Source organism: Calonectris borealis, chromosome 17 (genome assembly GCF_964195595.1).
Source record: "Calonectris borealis chromosome 17, bCalBor7.hap1.2, whole genome shotgun sequence".
NCBI lineage: Eukaryota > Metazoa > Chordata > Aves > Procellariiformes > Procellariidae > Calonectris > Calonectris borealis.
In genome coordinates this window covers 18,099,292-18,124,830 of record NC_134328.1, presented here as the reverse complement: position 1 = coordinate 18,124,830, position 25,539 = coordinate 18,099,292, and the positions used below count along the sequence as shown (strand labels likewise).

General features: G+C 44.5%; 1 protein-coding gene across 8 annotated transcripts; it reads left to right on the top strand.

Moving 5' to 3' along the window:
- The first annotated feature begins 4 nt into the window (after nt 1-4).
- ELMO2 (engulfment and cell motility 2) lies at nt 5-25,368 on the top strand. Of its 8 annotated transcripts, none has more exons than XM_075167026.1 (24): nt 51-316; nt 2,164-2,304; nt 3,756-5,741; nt 6,539-6,640; nt 7,227-7,352; nt 7,488-7,528; nt 8,042-8,114; nt 8,451-8,501; nt 9,467-9,648; nt 13,274-13,373; nt 13,584-13,735; nt 15,940-16,018; nt 19,626-19,676; nt 20,008-20,130; nt 20,763-20,897; nt 21,339-21,443; nt 21,523-21,631; nt 22,281-22,417; nt 22,744-22,907; nt 22,990-23,102; nt 23,411-23,518; nt 23,852-23,934; nt 24,263-24,340; nt 24,915-25,368. In XM_075167026.1, exons 5-24 carry the CDS (start codon nt 7,275-7,277, stop codon nt 25,113-25,115), a joined length of 2,163 nt encoding a protein of 720 aa, XP_075023127.1. In that variant the 5' UTR covers nt 51-316; nt 2,164-2,304; nt 3,756-5,741; nt 6,539-6,640; nt 7,227-7,274; the 3' UTR covers nt 25,116-25,368. The 8 variants fall into 8 exon arrangements, with proteins under 8 accessions (XP_075023129.1, XP_075023127.1, XP_075023131.1 ...); XM_075167029.1 differs by lacking the exon at nt 51-316 and adding an exon at nt 577-625; XM_075167030.1 differs by lacking the exon at nt 3,756-5,741.
- Nucleotides 25,369-25,539: the final 171 nt, after the last annotated feature.

The window sequence follows — 25,539 nt, the reverse complement described above, 5'->3', positions numbered from 1 at the left end:
GGCCCGGCTGGGCGGGGGCGGTGCCTGCCGGCTGAGGCGGCGCTGCGCAGCGGGCTGCGGCCCTGCTCTCACTCTCGGCGGGGAGGGTGTCGTGCGCGGCCGCGGCGCCGCTCCAGTGTTCCCCGCCAGCCCCGTGGGCAGCTGTCGACAGAGCTGCAGGGAAGGCTGCTCTGCATGAGCCGGTGGAGACCCGGTCCCGGGCGGTCACAGCCGGTCCCGGAGGCGGGGCCCCGGTGGCACAGGGAACTGACGTGAGCCCTCCGGTGGCGGCCTCGAAGGAGCGGAGGGGCGCAGGGACAAGGGAGACCCGGTTAACGTAATTCACTCAGGCTGCCGAGGGGGGCCCGGTAGCGGGCTGCCGGCGCGGGCTGTCACGCACGAGGGGTGACGGGACCGGCGGACGGGGCGCGCGCCGCGGCCCCGGAGGGTTCGCGCCGCGCCGGGGCGGGGTCGGCCGCCCGCGGTCTCCATGGCAGCGCGCTGCGGGCGCGTGACGCGCGTGTCGTGGCCAATCGGCGGCGAGGCGGCTGAGTGACAGCTGGCGGCGCCAGTGGCCAGCAGCGCCTTGGCGGGGCCGGCGGTGCTGCCGGGCGGCCGGAGCGCGGAGCGGCCGCGGCGGCGCTGGGTGAGCGCAGGGCGGCGGGCGGGGGTGGGGAGCCGCGCGAGGTCCGCGGGGAGCCGGGCGGCACGCCGCTGGCCTCGGGTCTGGGAGTGCCCAGGCGGCGGTGCTGCCTTCCCGGGCCCACTGCGGCGCCGCGCCCGCGGCCCTTCCTTCCCCCCGGCGGCCCGCCCGGCCGCGAGGCTCTGGCCTTCCGTCCCGTGCCGCGGGGTCGCCGGGCCCGATCTATGCCCGTTCCCGCCTCCGGAGCTCCCGTTGTGCTGCGGCCGCTGGAGCTGCGGCTGTCGGTGCGCGCGGGGCCCGCCGCGCCGCCCCGGCTGCCGGGCCTGAGAGCGGGGAGGGGCCGCGATCGGGCCGAGAAGTGTCCGAGAAGGGCGCAGTTTGCCGCTCCCCCGGGAGCTGAGTGGACCTGAGGCACAAAATGGACAGCGCTTTGTCAGAAAAAATTGTTTAGCGCCTTAAGTTGAGTTTTGGCCCAGACTTCGGGGGTTGCTGACTGACTGCCTGCTTTCAGCTCACTTGACTGATTAAAAATAATAAAAAAGCGGTTCTCTCTTTTTGCCTGTTGCTATCACTTTCTGTCTTTGCTAAGAGATGGTCTCTGCCCAGCTGGTTGGAATGCACAAGATAAGAGTCCAGCGTCATAGGCTTAGTGTTTTACAGCCAAAATGCAGCCATGGAAGGCCTTTGGAGGAATGTAGGATTCCAGAGATGGAGAATCTGAGGAACCTGGTTCTTTGATTTCTCTAGTGAATTGTGTTTCTCTTTGCTTGTTATATGAGGTAATGTAGAAAACTGTACGTAGCCTTCAGGTTGGACTCTGCTGTCTGCTACCCGCTTATGCTGCTTGGTCAAGGAAGCTTTCTTCTCTGCACACCTGTCCAGTTAGTCACTCTGCTAACGTCCCTTCCACTTTTTGTTTGGCCTGTTGGTATCACCATCTGGGGACTTGCTGAGAACTAACTAGAACGTTTTGTTGCATCTGCAGGTTTCAGAAGCTGCAGCTATTCGCTTGTTGACTGCGGGATTCTACCAGGCAGCTTTTCTTTTTCATGTGATATTCTTTCATCCTCCTCATTTTCATTCTGTGTGCAGCACACTTTGTTCTCTATTTGTAATGAAAAGAAGATTGAGTTTGTGAATAGGGAAATTCTGTTTAAAACACTCTAGTTGTTTTAGCTTGCAGCTTCTCAAAAGTCTCTTGAATAGTGTGTTATTAGTGGCTCTGCTGATTTCTCCTTGCCTTGCAGCTACCCCTTCACCACTGCTTTGTATGAAGGAACTCGCTCTGCCGAAGGAGAGTGAATTCATCTTTGATGGATTTCAGCTTGGCTGCTGTCTCCCTGTGAGAATTGCTTACATGCTGTTGTTGAGAAGAATGTGCTGTGAGAGATCCGAAAGTGACTGATAATCACAATTATGCAAAATTGCAGTCTGTGCTTCTTCCCAAGAGCTTCTGAACAGTCATTTTATCAGATATATCACTGGTGCACTGCAAAATATCCATTGTAAAATTTAACATCTGTCACGTCTCTTGTCTGCAGATATACAGTGAAATCTTCTCAAAGAATGCTTTAGATAGACAACCTCGTGTTAAGAGGCTGACCTGAAGTACCCTTTGTATTTGTACTCCAGTCTTCATTGTCCTCTTCTGGAAAGCTGCTTCTGCTGAGCCACTGATCTGTGTAGGTCCTTCAAAGGCTTGTTTGACCCAGACTGTCTGAAGAGTTTCCTACCTTTTTTAATTTTTAATTCCTGCTTCTCTGGGTTCTGTTTAGCCAATTCATTTTGATGTTTGAATCTCTTACTTGGTAGGCTCATGTGGTATCTGTTCCAAGGTGCTGCTGTGCAGTGGAACAGTCCTTAAGCTCTATTTCTTTCACTGCGTATTTGCTGTGCCTTGAATACTGATTGGAATAGGGAACATGGTTTCCAGTCATGAACGGGTGCTCATTTATGGAAGAAGTTTGGGCCAGAAATAGTCTAATATATCATGGTGAGTTACTTCCTGAGTTTGTATGCAGCTGAAAGCTGCTTTTGAGATATGAAGGTGGTGTAATACAACTTGGTTGGTTACTGTTTTCAGTGGTGAGGGTATGAAGGGAGCTGCAGGTAGAGTGCATTGCCTCTAGGAGTTGTGGGCCAGCCTCTGCAGTATTTTTTTTGATGAAACAGGAAACTTTATTTGTATTTATATGGCGCTTAGGGACATAGTTTAGTGGTGGACTTGGCAGTGTTAGGTTTATGGTTGGACTCGATGAGCTTAAGGGTCTTTTCCAACCTAAACGATTCTATGATTCTGTGATTTCTGCAGAATTTCCTATAATATCAATGTTTTCGTTTTAATGTGCACTTCCTCTCCCTGAATGATGTATGTTCTTTGCAAGGGAGAAGACAAGTTAGAGATTTGTAAAGGCTTCTACCTATAGTAATCTGGGCATCTTTGTTATGGCACATAAAGTACTGTATTTCCCTATACGCTTCACTAGCAACTTGCAATGTTAAGTTGCAGTACAAATAAAAGACTATGACTGTACTGCAAGAGGCTGAAGGGAGAAGTGGTAATTAAATGCTAATTACTCATGGGTATATTAGTTAAGAGTTGCAAATTCAGTTCTTAATACTCAAGTAAGTGATCTTTGAGCCTTGCCTCTTCACTGTGTATTTGCTGTGCCTTGAACACTGAATGGATTTAGATGGTTTCTAATTGTGAGTTGGTTCACCCGTGGGAGAAGTAATTATCTGTTCAGTTATTGCAAGCCAGTCTGAGTATTGGAGACGACGTATGCTTATGCCATATGACTAAGATTTCTCAGGCTTTCAGGTCTAGGCCATCATAGGCTTTAGTTGCTGAATGGAGAACAGTGAGTGGAAATCACATTTGGGAACTGCCTGTCTGTTTCTAGACTTAATGGGGTGGAAACCTGTATATCCTGCAGATCTGGGGCTGTCGTGCAAATTGGGCACTTTGTCTGGAGAATATGTACGGAGCTGTGCTATTGCTTATATGCTAGTAATTGCCATAGTGTACTTAAAGATTTAGTTGATGAGTTATCCCTGTTTAAAGTTATTGTTGCAAAAGCCATTTGAAAGTCTAAATTATTATTGTGTTTGTGTGTGTGTGTGTGTAATTCAGGAAAAGGAAGCGAGGAAGACTGATTCATAGTTTTGTTAGGTTCATCTATTTGCAAGACAGGAGGATCAGGTAAGCTCCGAATTCTTACGGTTGATGCTACAGACTACGTTGGTTCAGCAGACTTTCTTGGTTCTGCCTTGTCTCTTTATTACACTCTACTTGGATGTTAGAGAAAGTCAGATTTTTGGGATCAGGAGGGACTCTTCTGACTTGCAGTGTGGCATGCTTGGCAAACTTTTCCTAACATCAGAAATATCAGGCATTGGGCATTGACTTGTGAACAGGCTGAGGATAACTGGTATAGGTAGGCTTGCTATGGATACTAACCCCAATAATAAGTGCTGTACAGGGGGCTACAGTCTTCTAAATATATCTGGGTTCAAAGCATTCCTTTCTTTATGCAGATTCCTAAGTGCTTTGCTCTGCTTATGCAATGAGGCAAGGTGCTATTCTGGTTCTGGGTGCCTTATGCTTTATTGCCTGAATTCCTAGTTTACTTTGGACAAAAAACGACCAGCTGCTTCAGGATGGGGGTAGAAGAAAGGAGTAGAGTCCAATTTACTGATTGTAATGGGTATGAAAATAGCACCAGCAGCTGTGTATGCATTTAGGGTTAGAGGCCTCTTGAGAATGTATTTGCTGCAAGTTAACATGTCTCTCTTAGCAAAGAGTAAATTGTATGTTTCTGTCTTGGAGTGAGAGAATAGAACACTGATAATCAAAATTTGTGAAGAAAGGGGAGTATGTTAACACATGCTCATGGGATTTGGAGACAGTGTTTCCATAGGACAGCATACGCTCAGTGCTTTCTGTTTGTGAATTAGTCTACCTCTATGGGCTGCAAAATCTTCTTTGAAATACTAATTTAATTGAGCTCTCAGATGAGCAGTCTTCCTTTGTGTGACCTCACCTTGTCCAAGCTGGAGTTTTTTACCTGATGCACCTTCTCTGAAGGACAGGCTTTCCTGTTTGTTGTCAAGATGAGAGTGGTAAAATTTTTATCCAGAGCAAATCTTGGAGCAGGAGATGGCTTGCTTGTCTTCCCTCCAGGATTAGGAAGTAAAATATCAGGTGTTGTTTGTGTAACTGCTTGACTCTAACTTGCAATTTTGTATGATAGGAATCATACAAATGCTTTTCTGTCATCATCTCCGAGAGCTGCTCAACCTGATTGGTGCACTGAGTCTATTGCTTTTCTGAGCCCAGCTCTTTCTTGATATGTTAGTCTGAGCTAATGCTGTGCTGCTTATCTGAAAGGTTGGAGATGTTATTTTAAGAAACTGGCAAAACTGAACCTAACTTGACTGTCACTTTTCCACATATGTTTAGTCTTACAGTCATTTTATGGGTTTTAAGAAAACATAAGCTGCTTTTGGGATTGATGCTAAAAAGGAAAGAGAAGGCAAGAAGGAGTACTGACTGTAATCATCTCTGTGAGTTGGAGTATGCTGCCCGTTTTCAGAATACCGTGAAATTCCGAATTTGGCTTGGCAGATACTTTCCAAGGGGTGGGATGGTGGAGTGGACAAAGTCTGGCTGTCGTAGGAGTGGAGGAGGATGGTGTTCCTGTGCACATGCAATACCAATCTCCCTTTTGGATTGGCTGAAGCCCTAGATAGCTTTGGAGTTCAGGCTTCCTGGATTCCTGCAGGAACTGCAAAGACCATCTACATGCTGAGAATAGAGCAAATTGAACAAGGCAGCTTCAGAAGGGCTTCTCATGATAACCAGTGCTTGTTTTAATAGGGGAATGGCTGATTTCTCTCTCCAGCAAGTGCCTCCATTGTAAAGCAAGTATCTCTGATCTGGTGGAGTCTTGAGAGCAAGGCTAGCTGCGATGATAACACTGAGCATTTCTAGGAGGTGCTATGAAAGAAATGCTAAACTTGCACCCCTCATCCTCAATTCCAGCAGACAGGAGTGATGATAGTGTTGTGACTATCTCAGAAGGCTGCACCAGGAGATCATAGCATTCTGTTTTCCTAGGTAAGGAAGCTGCCTTAACTGGACTGAGAACATAGTCGCAGGGGGCTGATAAAGGGGTTTGTGTGTGTACAAATGCAGAGAAACATTAGCGCACCAGAGTTTTCATATCTCTCCATGCAGTGATACCAGTCTCTGCGAGGGAAGGAAGAGGCATATGAGCTTCATTAATTGAGATCATCAGTGGATCTCTAGGTCACCATCTTATACAGGCCAGGCCTACACGCCTTTTGTGGTAGACTCAGCTAATTTCATAGTAGTTCCCTTTTCCAGGACAGTCATGTCCAATTTCCTGGGCCAGGTATCTCTGCAGCTACATGGCCTTTGCTGATCCGTGGAAAGTTCTCTCTTCTTTACTTGCTTTGCATCAGGAAAATTCCAAAGGCTGTTGGCTTCCCTTCAAGTCTTAGCATCTCTTTCCCAGTTGATCAAGGAAGTCGGGAAAGTATGTTAATCATGAAACAATGTCCCTGCTCAGCACTGTCTCATCTCTATTCTGGGAAAGGGGGATTGGGTTGCCCCAATAGGGGGAAATAGGAGCTTCCGTAGGAGCTGGGAAATTGTTCTTTGGATGCTTAACATCTCATTCAGGGTATGCTGGAAATTGAGTCTCAGGAGGAGTCCTTAAGGACAGGACTACTTCTGTGTCCGGTCAGATCTAATTTTTGGCAGCTTGAAGCGTTTGTTCCTGAGATCTGCTGATGGGGTTGTCTCTCTCCCATGTGACTTTCTCCCTGTGGCTCTGTGGGAGAGAGCAGGAGAGGATTAAAAAGGAACTGAACAAATACATTTCTTTACAGCCTCTTACTACCAGATGAAGCACAAACCAGCATGTCTGACAACTGTCTGGGACCAAACCCTGAACACAAGCTTATGCTCTAAGGCAGATAAAGGAGTGAAAGGTAGACCTCCAGAGCAAATGCTGAGTTAACTTCTCTTCTGTGATGGATATTCATGTTTTGGATTTATGATGTTATAGGAAGGGAATGGGATAAAGCTAGCTACTCTGCCTAGGAGCCTGTTCAGGTATCCTGTGTGGATCAAGGTATCCGAGAAATATGAATGGGGCATCAGTAAACACCAGCCCACCATAGGAGGGAGGCTACCTGGACAGTATGTTCCCTCTCTCACATACAGACAGTAGCTGACCCTAGGGAGCTATTGCGTTAGTAGCCCTGTAAACTGATCTGGCAGTACGGACAGTGGGTGGCAGATGGGGCTTTGCTGATCGGAATGACTCTCCTTCTTATGTGAATACTCCAACGAGCTCTCAGAAATATTCCTTAGGTGATAAGGTTGGGCATACAATTTCAGAATGTGCTGTTCTAGTATGAGGCCTTGATCTCTGGTACGCTGGCTGTTTTGTCCCTAGCAGGCCCAGCAAACCATAAGGCTGGTCTTATGTAGTGTTTTGAAGCTTGGTGTTAGATGCGATGTAACAATTGAAATAGTTTTCAGAGAGCTGCTCACTGTTCTTTCTCTTAACAGGTGTGGGGGTGTATGCTGTTGTAAAGGCACCTGAAGGAGTCTGGAGCAATGCCACCACCTTCGGACATTGTGAAAGTAGCTGTTGAGTGGCCAGGTGCCAATGCCCAGCTGCTGGAAATAGATCAGGTGAGACCTGGTAACCAGATGGGGGAGGAAATGCACCACAACCTTGATACTGGAATGTGGGAAGCATAGAAATGGGCAGTATTCCTTTCTGGTTGAGAGGAACATGGCACTGAGGACTCTCTCTTTCTGTTCTAGAAAAGGCCTCTTGCATCCATCATCAAGGAGGTCTGTGATGGGTGAGTAGTTCTCTGGGAACCCTTGTGGAGAAAGTCTGTCCCCTTGACAAATCTTGCTGGGGTACTGTGGAAAGTCTCTGCTGCTTGTCAGTGTGCTGCTAGCACGATCCGTGCTGCTTGCTGCCAGTTTTGGCCATGGAATGGGCCAGGGTTTAAACCAGGAAGAAAAGGATCTTCTGGAAAACAGGGGCTTTGCATCTTTATTCCAGTTCTGAGTGTGTGCATATGTATGCCCCTAGGGTCAGTGTCTGTGGGGGCTGGCCCATCTTGCTGTTCCTGAAGTGCAGGCTTCTTCAGACGTTCCACAAAGCTTGACTCAGAGTAGGCTGAAGTCCCGTCCCCCCCCTTCAAGAGGAAGGTATTTTCTCTCTTCTTTGGGAGACCTAATTTCCCATGCTAAAGCTTTGCTTGAAAGTACTTTTCCACCCTCCTGGGATCAAGCTCCTCTTCCTAACTGAGAGCCAGAAGAAAGAAGAGGAAGAAGCTTATGTATCCTTCTTCTTCCTCTGCCAGGTGGTCGTTGCCAAACCCTGAATACTACACCTTGCGGTATGCTGATGGTCCTCAGCTGTACATCACAGAGCAGGTCAGTGGGAGAGGTGGCAATTTGCCGATGTCCTGGGCAAGAGTGCAGAATGCCTTGGACTAGTGTCATGGAACAATACTGTCGCTAATCCTTAAGGGGCAGCATCTGTGCTATCAAAAATACTCAGACTTGAATGGTGTTATTCAACTGAGGAGCCTTGCACTTCTTCCTTTGCAGGCCCATAGGAGCCAGGACCCAGTTACTCAATTAAGTACCCTCGATAGGGTTGTGTGGTATAGGAACCCCTTTACTTATGCATACAAATGTGCACTGTAGATCCAGTTGCATTCTTTTCCCCCCACTTTTCTGCAGTTTTAAGTTTATGTTTTCTTTCAGACTCGCTGTGACATCAAGAATGGAACTATCCTACAGCTGGCAGTCTCCCCGGTAAATGCTTCCTCACATCCTTTTTTCTCAATAGCTATCCTCATATGACAGGCTGTTTCTTGCCTCTCAGCTTTTCTTCCTCCTTCTCCCTAAATTGTAGGGGGCTTACCTTTGTTGTGGGCCATTCTGCACAATGAGGCGCACACTCTTATTTTCCTTTCTGGTTGTGGTGTGTATCTTTCCTTTGGATGCTCTGCCCTTTTATAGGACTTTCTGTAAATAAATCCAGTCTACATTTTTATTGCATGTCCTAGATTAGCATGTTGTAAAGCACTTGACAGACACATTCTCAATATGAGTGCAGTTAGTATTATCAGTCGGTAAGCAACAGTACTGGTGACTTAATGCAGAAATTAAAATAAGAGACAAATTTGATGCAGAGGGGGTTGTTCGTAGTGAATTCTTGCTATTTCAACCTCAACAGTTGTCTTTTGCAGACTTGCTGCAGCTTCCTTTTTATTGAAATTCTTAAACCTTTTTTGTGCAAGTCTCATGGCATGTAGCTGAGAGTCAGTAGAACAGGAAAAAGTGGTTGGGAGGATATCGTTGATCCATGTCTGAGAACTCTTACGGAATGTCCTGTGGATACACAAAATGAGCTTGTGCTTGTCTTTGAACCCTATGAGAAATTTTTTTTAACATCATATTTCTTTAATAGTCTCACTCCATATTTTTATATCCACCTCCGCTCACCTCACCAAGAAGAAAAAGAAGCATTTACTCTAACATGTAAAATAGCATTTTACTCACCTCCTGCTTCACTGTATCTGTTGCTGAGTGCAGCCTTTTTTTAGTCTGTCTTAGACTTGCTGACTGCTGCTACTTATCCTGTCATTGCTGATATCTCTTTACCCTTGCTGTGCTCTCTCTGCCCATCCATGGACTTCTGACAGAATGCTGATGTTGGTTGAACTCAGTCTGCAGGTGACTAGTTTGTCACTGGCATCATCCCTCTTTCCTCCCAGTCTAGGGCAGCTCGCCAGCTGATGGAGAGGATCCAGTCGCACAGCATGGAAGCCCGACTGGATGCCATGAAGGAACTAGCTAAACTTTCAGCAGATGTGACCTTTGCCACAGAGTTCATCAACATGGAAGGGATTACAGTGTTGACACGGCTTGTGGAGAGCGGGACCAAGCTTCTGTCCCAGTAAGTTTCCTGTATTCCAGGACTCTGGAACAGGGCCTCAAATAAGGGGCTGATTGTGCTTGCTGAAGTGGCATTAAGCAACTAACCTCATAGCAAATGCCAGTCTATTAATTGAGACAAAGTCTTTCTAGTCATGTGTTAGACCTCATGAGGCAAAGGAAGAGACATTTATGATGTGTGAAACTTGCATTGAAAGGTCACTTTGATAATTTAAATGACTTTTAGTACCTTTCTTAATACTCCTCGAGCAGTTATTCATCTGCTGTCTGAGGGAGAAGGTATCCTATGAAAAACCCATATGCAGCTGCACACCAGAATGTTCCTGTGGAACTGGCAGCATGTACGTGCCAGTCAGCAGCAAGCATGTTGCTGGCTCTTGTATACATGGTCAGTACTTTTTGACCTGCATCATAAGAAGAGTTGCTATGAAGGCCAAAAGTCTTCTTATCTTAGGGAATGGAAAGGGCTGAAGAAGGTATAGCAGAGAAAGTATCAGTCTTCAGTCTCCAATAGTTTTCAACTTTTGGGTTTCCTGAGCAGAAATTGTATCTCTCTTTTTTAAGAACCTGTGGGTGTTTCTTCCATAGATTTTTCTTCTTCATTTTTTAATCAGTTTATCCTTTTGATATCTACAGCGCTGTGTGGAAATGAAGTTCCAGAGTTACTTGTCCTATAAAGAAAAAAATACTTCCTTTGTTTTAAACATGTCACCTAATATTCGTTTGGTTCCCTCTACATATTTTGTTATGAGAAATCTTAAATTCCTCTGTCTTCTCCATACCATTCATAACCATATAGATCTCTCTCTCATATCAATCCTTAGTCAGGCCTTTTCTAAGCTGCAGTTTTAGTCCATTAACACTGTAACTATGGCAGCCATTCCAGAGCGCTAATTGCTCTTTCCATGCTTCCCCTAGCTCTTAGCTCTTTCCAGTACTACTGTGCTGTTGTGGGGAAATTTGTTTGTAACTTTTCATCAGTTTGAAACCTGACCATTTAATTTCTACCCTTTTGTTTCTTGTCTTTCAGTCAGTTATTAATGCAAGACAAGGCTTTTGTTTTTACTCTTTAGCAGCTGAGTGTTTTGGGTTTTTTAAGACGCTTTAGTGGAGCACCTCATAAAAATCTTCTTCAAAGTCCAGGAGTTGTACTTAACTGTTCTCACCCTGACTTACTGATTTGTTCAGAGACCTTCAGTACTGTGGTGGGTTAACCTCAGCTGGCTGCCAGCTGCCCACTCTCTCACTCCCCCTCCTCAACAGGACAGAGAAAAACAAGATGAAAAAGTTCATGGGTTGGGCAAAATAGACTCGACTTGGGGAAAATTATTTTTTTTTTGCCAATTAAAAATAGAATAGGATGGTGAAGAACAAAGACAAAAGTAAAACCACGTTCCCTCCACCCCCTTCTTTCCAGGCTCAACTTTACTCCTTCACTCCTCACTCTTCAGCCTCCTCCCCGCATCGAGGGGAGCTGCGCGGGGGGATGGGGAATGAGAGTTGTGGTCAGTCCATAACACTTCGTCTCTGCTGCTCCTTCCTCATCACACTTTTCCTCTGCTCCAGTGTGGGGTCCCTCCCACGGGATACAGTCCTTCAAAAACTGCGTCAGTGTGGGTCCCTCAAAAGACACAATCCCTCAGGAACAGACGGCTCCAGCATGGGTCCCCTGTGGGCCACAGTTCCTGCCAGAAAACCTGCTCCTGCGTGGACTCCTCTCAACGGACTGCAGCTCCTGCCAGGAGCCTGCTCTAGCATGGGCCCCCCATGGGCTGCAGCTTCCTTCAGGGCATCTCCACCTGCTGCAGCATGGGGTCCTCTACGGGCTGCAGTGTGAATATCTGCTCCACCATGGTGGTCCACGGGCAGCAGGGGACAACCTGCTTCACTGCGGTCTCTCCACAAGCTGCAGGGGAATCTCTGCTCCAGTACCTGGAGCACCTCCTCCCCCTCCTCCTTCACTGGATGTCTGCAGGGTTGTTTCTTTCACATGTTTTTTCACTCCTCTTTCACAGCTGCTGTGCAGCATTTTTTACCCTTTCTTAAATATGCTTGCACAGAAGTGCCACCAGCTTGGCTGACAGGCTGAGCTTTGGCCATTGGTGGGTTCATCACAGAGCCATCTGAGACTGGCTGTGTCTGACATGGGGCAGCCGCAGCCTCTCCTTACAGAGGCCACCCTGCAGCCCCCTGCTACCAAAACCTTGCCACATAAACCCGATACACATGTAGATGTGAAACATAACTTTCCTCTACAAAAGCCATAGCAATTCTTCCCTGTTAAATATTTCTTTTTCTTTTAGTGGTATTATTCTTTTATTATAGATTCCGCCGATCTTTCTGGTTACAAATACCTATATGCCTGATATGTCCTTCAGATTCCTGCCTGAGTCCTCTCTAAAAATTTGCGTTCTATTTGCCACTTTCTGCAGAGCACAATAAGTAGTTTGGTAATGTTTTGTTTTACCATGGTTCCTTTGGAATTCTTCAGTGAATATCATCTGGTCCTGGAGATCTGTTTTTCATATTAATGGCTTGTTCCAGAATGTCTTCTAGTGATGTTCAAATGACAGATTCGAAGACTCTTCTTCTCTCTTAAAAACAAACAAAAAAAAAAAAGAAAAAAAAACAAACTCTGGTTTGGTTTCCTCGAAGCACATTCACGGTGAACTCTGATGCAAATAATTCACTTGGCTTTTCCACTGAAGTTGTTCTGTTTCATTGAAAGCATTTTTAAAGTCTTGATAACCTATTGTCGTAACATTTATAGGTCTTCTGTTTTCTTATATATTAGCAACTAATATGTTTTCAACATGTTTTGCAATCTTTCCCTCAGTCTTTTTTACTTTTCTGTCTTGTGGTTATGTATTACATTTTCCACAATTCATGCTGTGCTTTCGTTTTGTTTCAAGCCAGGTCCCAATATTGACAGAATGACAGCTAATTTTTCTTTGTTTTTCTCTGATGTTAAAACGTGTTTGTTCGGTTTTTGTGTGTGTGTGTGTGTGTGTGTGTGTAGGGGTTGTAATTTCCAAAGATTTTTGCATGTTTTGTGATACGAATTTACTCTGGAGCTCAAATCTGACAACAGTTGAAAAATCTAGCGTTTGCAGATGGTTTAAATTTTCAGTTGATCGGCTTAAAAAGCTTTCCCCTTTTCAAGTTGGTCTTTTTTTAACTGAGTCATTGTACTGAGTATTTTGGGTTTTGCTGGTTTTTGGTTGGGTTTGTTTTTTTTCCCCTCACATGAAAGTGTTGAATTTCCTTTGCACTGCTCAGGAATAAATACTGCATTGCTGCTTCTCGTGTTATTCCTTTGACTAGCCAGGTACTGATCCAGGTGGTTGTGAGTCTTTGGTGGCAGGATTAGGGACTTATTGTTGCTAGTTTTAATTTGTGCTTGTAATCGGGAAAAATAAAATATGATTCCACAAAAGAATAAAATTATCTTCATAAATGCAAATACTTTATTGCTCCCACAGCTGCCAAACTGTAGCCTGTTTTATTAGGAGAAAGTGGTGACATTTTTCTCTTATCCAGCTTATTCAGCTTGGAATAAGCTTGGAAAAAGCAAGGCTTTTTCCTTGCTACCAGATCTCTTGTAACTGCATTCTTCATTTTCTCAGTTACAGTGAGATGTTGGCTTTCACCCTGACTGCCTTCTTGGAGCTCATGGACCATGGTATTGTCTCTTGGGACATGGTCTCAATAACCTTCATCAAACAGGTGAGTTTGGGTAAAGGGGGTGAGTGGATGCTGTTTCTTCTTGTGCTTTAATGCAGCTTCCAGGAAGAGCAAGATGACTCTGAGAAGCTGAGTACTCATTGAGAGCACAGTGCACCCAGCTTTCTGAGCCCAGTCTCCCTTAGCTTGTCTCCCTCACCACAAGGTTTCCTAGATGGGCATCTGTTGATCTGCTGGTTCATCTGTTTTTAGATTGCAGGGTATGTGAGTCAGCCTATGGTAGATGTCTCCATCCTACAACGATCCCTAGCCATTCTAGAAAGCATGGTGCTAAACAGTCAGACTCTGTATCAGAAGATAGCAGAAGAGATCACCGTGGGGCAGCTCATTTCTCATCTGCAAGTGTGAGTGTCCACCCAACAGTGGTGTGATTTAAATCAATTTTATGAATATCTGTTAATTTGAAAATACATCCTTTTACATTTAAAACACTTAAAGATGCTATTTTTAAAGTATTACTGATACGACATCTTACTTGAACTTTAGGATTTCTAACAGATTTTTTAAAAAGTAAGATCCTGGAAAAAATGTTCTGTGTTCTGGAAGCACTTAAGCACATGAGTCTTGAGCATATATTGCTTTAACAACTGCACAAGCATGTTCAGTGTTGGGAACAAACCTGCGTCGTACTAAAACAACTTCCCAAAGCTTCTGCATCCAGTCATTTGTTACTTTCACCCTTCTTTAAACTGTCTCCACTAGAATCTAAGAGCTCATCATCTTCTGGTTTTTGTCCTGCATATTAAGGAAGAAAACAATGGCTTTTCTTGCTTTTTTCCCATCTCCCCTTCCTCTCTTTCTAAACGAACTGGCAAATTAATATTTGGCTTTTAAGGCTGTTTGGCTAGGTCAGTTCTACTCTTCCATGAAAAAAGAAGCATGCATTTGTTAGAGCTTTAAGTAGTGTTGTTTTTTTTTTTCTCAAACCTTTTAATTCTGAAAATGTGGAAAAGCACCATTTGTGAGTATCGTTAATATTCCTTAATCAATGAACAGTAGTTTAACAAAATTATAGTGCAAACAATGTATTGCATCAATGTCACTGTGTGCTTAGAGTGTTTATACATTTGAACTTGGTTAACAGAAAAGCTAAACTAATTCTCATGAACACTGCAGCAACTTTGTTCTGCAAAGAGTATATGTTCTTTCAGCTTTATAATTTCTATTTTAGTAAAACACAGGTTAGGTCCTAACACTGAACACACTTCTGCAGTTGTTTAAGCAAAATATCTTTGTTCAAGACATATACTCATATGCTTAAGTGCTTCCAGAACAGAGAAGGTTGCTGAAGAAAGTATTTATGCAGGGAATATTGTAGAAAGGGAGGCTGGAGAGTGAGTCAGAATTTGCTGGTGTTTGGTTGGCAAGACTATCAGGAGGGAGAAATCTTTAACAGAGGATAGGTTCTGGAAGAACAGATCCATGGAAACAAGTTTGAAAGAGACGAGTTAGAAGAGGAGAAATTAATTTAAAAATTGTTTTGCTGTGTCAAAAAGCAAGCAGCAAACCCTGAAAAGGAGGATAGAAGAGGTAAAGTGACAGACTTCAGAGACCTGCAAAGCTTGGAGGCCCAAGGAAAACCTAGGATGATGCATGAACGTTTGCCTGTTTGAAGTATGACAGATTGACCAAAATGAAGAAGATCTGGAAGGGAGCAATAGAAGAGGAAGGTTGTTATCCACAGATATGCCAAAGTGGGGAAAATAGCTATTTAATCTAAAAGACGTTTTAGCTTTAGATGTTTTATAAAAGGTTAATTGGTTTTTTTATATATATATAAAAAAATATTTTTTTAAAAAGTATACACACACACAAACACACAAATTCATTTAGGTGATGCACTGGAATTCTGTTAATCAGAAGAGCTTGAAGTTCTGCAGAAGTCTCCCAAGAGTAATAGTATAGCAAGAAACAAAACTGGATTTGATAGAGCATCAAGATGAGGGTGGAAAATAGTGTGATTGGCATTTGGAAGCTTATTCAAAACATCACAAGTGAAACGACACACTTTGCATGATCTAGGAGGGGACTAGGCACCCTTTACCCGAAGAAGCTCTTCAGTGAAAATAAGAAAAAGACATGTGGGTTGGGTCAAAATATTGAGGTTGGAAGGCAGTGCCATACAGGGAGGCATGCTTGCCCCTTAGTTCCTTTTGCATTTGGTGGCTTCCATTGACATAGGGGAGAAAAATTACTTGCTCTGTATAAGTTTCTAGCTGTACCTATATAACAGACTGCAGTATAACTAGGCTTTACAGAGATAGTTTCAGCCTTGGAAACAAACTGTGGTGGTGCTGAACTCTGAGCTCTGCTGGGCTGCAATTTGCACTATCTTCTGAATAATGGAGCTATCAGACAGCAGTTTCTGTCAGCTTTTTGCAGGCCTTATGAAGAGTTAGATGGCGTAAAAGTAGATTACCTGAATCCTGCTTGTCTGTTGAAATGCAAGATACCTGTAGTAAATGTTCTTACAGTGCAGGCAAAGCAGCAAGCTGTAATGTTCTATACTGTCTGTTCTCTTATGATCGTCCCATTTTTGTTTCTGCAGCTCAAACCAAGAGATTCAGACATATGCTATTGCACTGATCAATGCCCTCTTCCTGAAGGCACCTGAGGACAAGAGACAGGTTTGTTCTTGCTTTTTGACTTTAAACTTGAATAATGGTTACTGACTGGCTGTTTACTTTATGCCTCAGAAATCATATTGTCTGGGCAAGGCAGACCTCAGACCTTGCCAAGAACTTATGTAGCTGTTTGCTGTGTGGCAACATAGGCAAAAAAGTACCATTCCATTAATGTGTTCTGGAGCAGCACGTCTATGTTTAGGAGATGCTCAGAAAGGAATCCGAAAGGCCTTGAGAGATGGAAAGTAATCCTCTATACAGCATGGAAATTTTTTTTTAAGAGAGTTAATTCCATATGGGAGAGGTAGGCCGGGTAGAGTCCTTGGGATTGTATGTACTTCCTAAACAAACACCCCACCTCACCCTCCCCCAAAAAAGGGACCTTTCTTAAGTCATAGGGGGATATTCCTGCTGGCAGATGTGAGAAATGAAACACCTGTCCTGCCCTGAGGAAACCCCCAAGATCTCAGCTACATGCAAGATGTGCATATGTCTGTATTGTGTAGCTTCGCTGTGTTAAGCCTTTCTTCTCTAGTGCCCCATTTGTGCCTTATTTCTGGACTCCGAGCTAAATCCTGTCTGCTTCTCTTTGTGCCTTTTTTTGCTTTCTGCCAGCAGGACAAGCTGCTTAACCCACTAGACCTGCCCATCACTGTAAGTAACTCGAGCCTGGGGGCTGGTCATGCGGAACTGTAGGCATGTTAGCATTTCTCCAGTTATGCCTCCTTGTATCTCAGAAATGATGCATACAGGCTTCAGATAGTGGATGAGCCTAGGGAAAAGGGCGGGAGGGCTCCTGGGGATGAAGGGGAGAAGAATCAGTAGCAGGAGAAATCTTGAATGACGTATTGTGCACACAAGATAATAAAGATGATCGTAAAAGGAAACTGATACTACAAGACTGACCAGGTGAACCAATTTTAAAACTGGAACCAGTTCTTTAGCAGTCTGAGTCTCCTTAAACTTACTACAGTCTGAGTTTATACCCCAAATCTCAGTTGCGTTAATGACAGTTTCATATCCAGCTAGGTCCTTCTAAAAATAGAGCTGTTTGTGAAGGGCAGTCACAAAACTTAGTGCTGACTGGGGGCTAGAGCATACATTCTGCCTAATCTGTGACTTCTCCCTTTGGGAATTGTACTGTAAGAATGTTTTTTGCCCTGTGCTATCTCCAGGGGAATTGCCACTCTTGTTAATAGGTTGATTTGAAACCTTCCGTATCTGGAGATTCTGGTATATTTTTTAGATTTTTTTTCTGGGTGGCACAGAGAATGCTCCACTTTTGCCAAGGATGCTGTGCCTTCAGAGGGGAAACTATGGTCTCAATGAATGTTACATAATTTCTAAAATTAATGGATATGCTTAACACATGAAAATAAGGAAGAACATACTCCTCTGTTGGTAATTTAGCCAAGATACTAAACTTCATAGCAAACAAAATTCTAAGGGATCTTTCACTTATTTTCTTTTTTTTTTCTTTTTTTTTTTCACTTGAACACAATCTACATGACCACAGAGGGCCATGAAGATGATTAAGGGACTGGAATATTTTTCATATGAATAGAGACTGAGGGATTTGGAATTGCTCAACCTTGAGAAGAGAAGGCTCAGAGGGGTCTTATCAATGTGTATAACTATCTGATGGAAGGGAATAAAGAAGAGGGAGCCCGACTCTTCTCAATAGTACCTGCTGACAGGACAAGAGGCAATGGGCACAGCTTAAAACCCAGGAAATTCCACCTGAACACACACACACACACACAAACACAAAAGAAAAATTAATGTGAGAGTGGTCCAACACTGGAACAGGTTACCCAGAGAGGCTGTGAAGTCTCCATCAGTGGAGATATGAAAAACCTGACTGGACATGGTTCTGCGCAACCTGCTCTGTCTGAACCAGGGGAGTTGGACTAGACAATCTCAAGATGTCTCTTCCAACATAAATGATTCTGTGATTCTATGACCCCATCAAGCAGCAAAGTGGGCATTATTGGACTCTCAGCAGAACATAGGTTCCTTAGTAGTGGTTAGGCTGTGTACGTGCTCATGCTTCTTACTACGCTATTTAGAATTGTTTAATTGTCTTTGTCCTTCCCACTGTTTATCTGCTTCAGTCACCTGTTACTTCATCTCATGTACAAACTAATTCCTTCAGAGTAAGGATTCTTTGTGTTGCATGCACAAACAAATCCTAACAGCAGGCCTTGTTCTATTCTCAGTACTCCATCTCACAAATCATAGTAAAAAATAATGACTCAGAGGGCAGTGTGTGATCTCTGAAACCACTTCCTACTTCATCTAGATGCTTCTTCCACTCAAGCACTGACTCATTTTGATTGTAACATGAGCGCTGCTGAACTTGCAGCCATTATGGCTTGGCTGTCAGCCAGCATATCGCTTTCTTGTTTTAGGAGGTTTCTGTCTGGAGCAAAAGTGATAACAGGGACTTAGAATGAGGCTAATATACACATTTTACCAGACTCCTTATAAAGCCTGTCAGGAGCAGGGTTGATAAGAGCAGTTGGAACAGTCTTGTATTGCTCAGAATGTACAGCTGATTGACCGTACAGCTGATTGAGTGCAGAAGACTGCACATCTGCTTCCAGTTCTCAATCCACACTGCATAGGAATGTGAAGAGATCTCAGACTGGCAGTTCTTCTGGACTTTTTTCAGATGATATATTGTCCAACAGATTTTTCTTACCCAAAGATTTTGCTTATAGCAGCAAAATTCTGATAATATTCCATCTTGACTTTAGCACTTGTGCCACTCTCCTAGCAGGTGTGATGAGATCACTGGTATTTTAAAAAGTGCATCTTCACAATTTACAAGGAAAGCATAGGTTAGATTTTTGCAGGTGTCTGTGTAATTGGTCCCAGAACTGAAGGCTTGCAGCAGATACTTGCATCTGCTGTGACTGTCATCATAACTTGATGGTTGGAAACCCTTCTCATCTGGGGAAGGAAGCCATGCAGTAAAGAGGGAAACTGGAAGCTTTCCTTTAAGCATGAAAATTATTTACCCTTTATTTTTGTAAACTGAAGTGCTTCTGCAAATTGTCCTTAAACTGATTTCTGAACATCTCTTTAGGAACTGAGACAAAGGAAATGTAAATTTCAGAGGGAGAGTTTTTGAGAGGGAGGAGACCTGAAAACTACATCCTCTAGCCCTTGTTATCTCGGGTGTATACCTACGTATAGAAAGTTGTGAAATGCTAATTGAAGGACCCTCTTGTAGATGACAGATTTTTCTGGGCAATCCACAGTATGCTCCCTGCTGCCATATCTCCTGATACTGAAATATCATTAGATGTCCAATGTTAAGCTAAATTTTCTTCTGTTCTTTGAATACCCTAGTGCCTTTCTCCACATTAATGATGTTTTGTAGGGGAGTCATCCATGAGTTGTGCCATGGTAAAGATGACCCTTGCATCCCAACTTGATGCTTGCTTTGTGGTGAGATGCTAAATTGACAGTCTGTAGTAAAAGCACTGTTGTGTGCCAGTGCTATCTCCAATTCATAGGCTTCCTTCTTTCTCTCCTTTCTGCACAATGTTGGCTTTTTGTTTATATTTCATTCATGTTATTTTATCTCTAAATTCCACAACAGGAAATGGCTAATGCATTTGCCCAGAAGCACCTGAGGTCTATAATCCTGAATGTAAGTATGTCTGGAATGACAGAGTGCTTCCTAATGTTCTCTCAATAGAGGTTTCACTTGTGCAGAGTGTAAATTCTGCTGCCCTCAGGGCACTTCCAGAAAAGTGACTCTTTCAAAGGTGAAATTGGAGCCACTTGTTCAAAAGGGCATTATCAGGATGCTTCTTTCTGCTGTTACAGAGCATTATCATTATGCTTCTGATGCAGTATGGAGGTTAAACATCTGAATGTTCATATACAGAGATGTACATGCAGCCTGGCGTACGCCTACAGCTAATACCTCAGTTTTTATTTGTATTCTTTTCATTTCTACCCTATCCTTTATTTTGCAGCATGTGATCAGAGGAAACCGCCCAATTAAAACAGAAATGGCACATCAGCTGTACGTGCTACAGGTCCTGACCTTTAATCTCCTGGAAGAGAGAATGATGACCAAAATGGATCCCAATGATCAGGTCACTATTAGAGCTGAGTAAGATCTGATAGAATAGGACGTACAAGGGGCCTTATTCCTGAGCTCCTTAGCTCCATAGAATTTGCAGTAGGTGGTGCATAAAGTTTCAAAACCACCCCTCACACTGTAGTCCTTGAGGTTAGGGTATGCTCATGGCCATCCTGCTGTATGCTGTGGGACTTTTAGAGATGTAAGTGGTCACTGGAACCCATATATTCCTTTCTTGACCAGTGTGATGCCAGCTGTCGAACTGATTACTCCACCTCTGTGGAGCGCACATCCTTTTATCCATTTCTTTGCAGTATACAAGGAAGCTGGGCATTTTTAAGGTGTCTCTTACTCAGTTCTTAGATGCATTGTAGTCTTGAGTGAGAAATGCCTTAGCATTATCTGAATGCCTAGAAATTGCCTTTAATTAAACTTGAGGCAGTTAAGGAAAAATGCAAACGAATATTTTGTTTGACCAAATATACTGAAACTTGCCATTTTGAAATGGATTGCGTCTTTACATTGTAATGTTAATGACCTCTGGCATCTCTTTGTATTCACTGTGTGAGCTCTGGAGAGAGAGGTAGGACTGTGCATTATGTGAAAATACTGCCCTAATGATTGATCACGTTACCATTTCTTCAGGCACAGAGAGACATCATATTTGAGTTGAGAAGAATTGCATTTGATGCAGAGTCTGACAGCAACACCGTCCCTGGCAGTGGAACAGAAAAACGCAAAGCCATGTACACCAAGGACTACAAGATGCTGGGATTCACTGTATGCATCTAGAGAGAGTGCTGACTGTAAAGCATGTAAAGGCAATCTAAGCAATCTCCATCAGAGTTGTGGGGAAATAAGGAACAGAAATAGCTGTTTGCTTTACCATACTTCTGTATCTGAGTTTTAGAAATTTAGCTACACTCAGACTCCCAAGGAAGATCATTATGAACTTGCTGATTGGTTAAATGCCAGGGCTCATTAGGCACATTCTCTGGAGATATTTACTTACCGTACGCACCTATTCTATGAAGAACTTGGAATTGGCCTGTCTTCTAGAAAGTACAGATAGCGTTGTCAGCAGGTGTCCAAGGTTACCCCTTGGATAGATGTGAGGGAGTGCTTGATGGACAGGCGGTTGTAAAATTCCTTCAGAAAAGGTTCTCACACAATTTCTTTGAGCTAATTTGTTTGGGTTCTTTCTACACACTCCTTTCACAGAATCACATCAATCCAGCCATGGATTTTACTCAGACTCCTCCAGGGATGCTGGCATTGGACAACATGCTTTACTTGGCCAAATTTCATCAGGATACCTATATCAGGGTAAGTGAAGCTGCTGTTTTTTGCAGATACCAACACCTCAGCAGCTCTTCTTAGTGTGTGTTGCATCCTCTTTTCGTAGATTGTTCTGGAGAACAGCAGTCGAGAAGATAAGCATGAGTGTCCCTTTGGGCGCAGTGCAATTGAGCTTACCAGGATGCTTTGTGAGATCCTGCAAGTTGGGGAACTCCGTAAGTACCATTTATTACCCCAGCTTTCCAAGTTGCTGGGCTGATGCTTCTGGAAGTAGCTTACAGGCTGACCAATATTCACAAGCATTTGTACCTTGATCTCACTTCTGCCATGTAAGGACAGGGGGAGCTTGGAGTTGCACTATCAGTGTTCCAGTGATAATACCAGTATCGAAGAAAAGTAAGAAATTCTGTTGTGTGTGCTCTGGTTCTCCTGAAAAACTGACACAAGCAGAAGGCTTCAACTTCTGAAGCTTCAGCAGGGTGCTGTATAAAAAAAACACTCTAGAAACCATCATGAACTTGAGAAAAGTTTAGTAGCTCTGACAGTCTCAAAACAGCATTCTGAGACAATTAACCATTGTAAGAAATTCTATCGGAGAGTCGGAAACAACTGCAAGTAGTCATTTGGGGGGACTAGAATGAAAAGAGTACATGAGTCACAGAGGCTTGCATGCTGAAGCGTGGGGATAGTTGCCATTCCCAATATAGAACGTCTGTGGGGGTCAAAGCATTGAACTGTCTTAATCTCTTTGAGTTAGTACTATTACACACCATCAGGTTTCTGTCACTGTAGTGAATTTTAGTTACTCTTAGTAGCTCTTGTGCAATATGCTCACATGGTTGTGGTTTCTGTTTCTTCCTGAAGCCAATGAAGGCCGGAATGACTATCACCCCATGTTTTTCACCCATGACCGTGCATTTGAGGAGCTATTTGCCATCTGCATCCAGCTGTTGAACAAGACCTGGAAAGAAATGAGGGCGACAGCAGAAGACTTTAATAAGGTCAGAGTGAAGAAGAGGTATTTTTGTAGAATTTTTTGCAGAACAGCACGTGTTCACTCAGCCTGTACGCTTGGTTGAAGAGTAGGGCGCAGGAAGTATGACAGGGCATTGACGTGGGCTGTAAGGGAGGATGGTCCAACTTTTATTTGGTATGACCTGAGGTCATTCTTTGTTCTTCTGGATCTTCAAAGTCACTAGTACGTTCACACTCCTGGCCCTGGTTATTCTATGTCAGTTCTTCGCTTCCACTGAGCTGTGCCCTGGTTCTCTGCTGCCATTAAGCAGCAAGAATGTGACATGCTTTTCCCCCCGCCCAACCTCTTTAGGTTATGCAGGTTGTGAGGGAACAGATCACACGGGCTCTCCCCTCTAAACCAAACTCCTTGGACCAGTTCAAGAGCAAACTGCGCAGCCTGAGCTATTCTGAGATTCTGCGACTACGCCAATCTGAGAGAATGAGCCAAGATGACTTTCAGTCACCACCTATTGTGTAAGTGCCTAACAAAACCAATTGCCTTCTGTGCTTGCCATTATCTCCATTTTCTGCTTACTCTTCCATATTTGATTGCCAGGGAGCTGAGAGAGAAAATCCAACCAGAGATCTTGGAGCTGATAAAGCAACAGCGCCTGAACAGGCTTTGTGAGGGAAGTAGCTTTCGAAAAATTGGAAATCGCAGAAGACAAGGTAAGATGACAGCGTCTACTGCGTTTTTTCATGTGAAGAACTGTAGGCAAATAAGATCTAATGGATTAATCTGTCAGCAGGTGTCTTGCCAGAAACGAAAGCTGGTTACCTGGGCTGTCTATACCAGCCAGTAGTTTGGCATGAAACAGATCTGCATTTCTTAGAATTCTGCCATCCCTTCATGAACAGGAAGCAGTGCTGAGGAATTGGGGGATTAGAGGGATTGGGTGGGGTGACCATAATGTAGTGGCTGTAAGACCTTACGTGAATGATCTTGCTCAGCTTACTCTACTTGATGCGTGTTCCAGAAAGATTTTGGTATTGTCGCCTGGCTCTGAATCACAAGGTGCTACACTATGGAGATCTGGAAGATAATGCCCAGGGGGAAGTGACCTTTGAATCTCTACAGGAAAAAAGTAAGTCCCGATTACTGCTCTGAGCACACTGTGCAATGTTCTGTGCTCTGCCGTCTAGAGGCTGTTATGAGTACCATCCTAGAGATGAGAGAAAAAGAGCTGTGGCTGAAGCCCTGAGATGAGATCAACTTTTGGTCCTTGCCCAAATCCTTTGAGTCTTGGAATTGCTTAGTATTTCTTATAACAGCCAACTGTAGGGATTTGTTACTGGTAATGTGTTTTGGAAAACTGCAGTAATGAGCTACAGGAACAATGCTCAGTTGCAAAGACAAAACAAAGTTCTGTCTTTTCATGATTAGGATTTCTTGTTTGAGTTTTACTTTTCACTGTTAGTTCCAGTTGCAGACATCAAAGCCATTGTCACAGGGAAGGACTGTCCACACATGAAGGAGAAAAGTGCACTGAAACAGAACAAGGTAAGTGCTCCCTTTTTGCCTATAATATCCAATGCTGTAGAGTTGAAGACTGTGAAAGCAAGCAACAGGGGCAAATGGTCTTCCACACTGCAGGCGTATTGTTTACAAAACCCATCTCATATCTGGGCCTTTTCCTAGTACTCATTTGTGATTGCTAGGCGCTGTGAGCATAGTCTGGTTGCGCTATAGGCTATTTGGAGTTGCTCAGAATAATGATATGGGAAAGTGCACTGAGCTGCAGCAAGGCAGCTTCTCTTTTTGGGTTAGTAGGCAGAAGGTGCTGTGATGTTTTGTTCAGTCAATGAGTGAAAGATTCTTTTCCATTCAGGAAGTGTTAGAATTGGCCTTCTCGATATTATATGATCCTGATGAGACCTTGAACTTCATTGCACCTAATAAATACGAGGTAAGAAACATAGTGGTTATAGTAGAATGTAAAGCAATTAACTTCAGAGATTAAGAAGGATCAGTTGCTTCTCATGAGAGGCTTGAGCAGGATGTCTCCCACCAGGTTCATTCTTAGAAAGTGTTGCCGATGCTTAGTATTAATCTTCTGGGTTTTTTTTTCCCCAGTTATCTTTCTCTTCTAAAAAAAAAAAAAATTCCTACTCTGATTTCCCTTAGTCTGGACTGCTACTTTCTTTCCTCCTATGCAGTCACTTGTTCCCTTTTCCCCATTCTATAAGACACTGATGCCTAAAATAGCTTTGCTTTTTCTGTTATTATGCCACAATAGAAACTCTTGGCCCTCTCCTAGAGCGATGGGGTCATGCTTACCTCTAGGCTTCCAACTTCCGTTGGAAATCTCTATGGGTGCTGTTTTGGGGTTGTTTTTTTTTCCCCCCCCATAGGTTAACTCCCTCCCGTTTCCTATTTTGGAGCTGTATAGGAGTATCTCTAATTGTTGCATGGATGGAAAGATTCAACATAACCTATCGTTTATGTCCAGAGTTGTGAATGACCCTTTTTTTTCCCCACAGTACTGTATCTGGATTGATGGGCTTAATGCGCTCTTGGGGAAGGACATGTCCAGTGAGCTGACTAAAAGTGACCTGGACACATTGCTGAGCATGGAAATGAAGCTGAGACTCCTGGACTTGGAGAATATCCAGATCCCCGAAGCGCCGCCGCCCATCCCCAAGGAGCCGAGCAGCTACGACTTCGTGTACCACTACGGCTGAGGGGGGCTGAGCTGCACTGGCCGCTCCAGGCAGCCTCGGGCCTACGGCGGGCGGCCGGCGCTGTTGTTACTCGCACGAAGCCCGCGGTGGGCGCAACCGTCTGAGCGCGCTCTGCCGCCCGGCCGTTCGCGGCGGGGCCGCCGGTCCGCGCTGCGGCCGGGGCGGGGCGGGGCGGGGCGAGCGGGCCCGCGCAGCCGCCTGGGCCACCGCACGGCTTCCGTACGAGTTACAATAATAACCAGTAGCGCTCCTCTGGCTGCCGCCGCCTCTGCCTCTTTCCGCTTGGGCCCCGCCCTGCGCGGCTACGCCACCGGCGTAGGCCCCGCCCACCTCAGGCATCCTCTGTCTTCTTCCCTCCCCCCTCGCCCCCCGACGTCACCGGCGCCTCCGCTTCCCCTGCTGGCGCCCCTCCCCTCCCCGCCGC

Coding starts and splice junctions, on each gene's coding strand:
- ELMO2 (XM_075167028.1), top strand. CDS start 7,275: ATGCCACCACCTTCGGACATTGTGAAAGTAGCTGTTGAGTGGCCAGGT. Junction 21,444..21,522: donor ATCAGGATACCTATATCAGG/GTAAGTGAAGCT, acceptor CTCTTTTCGTAG/ATTGTTCTGGAGAACAGCAG. Junction 21,632..22,280: donor CCTGCAAGTTGGGGAACTCC/GTAAGTACCATT, acceptor TTCTTCCTGAAG/CCAATGAAGGCCGGAATGAC.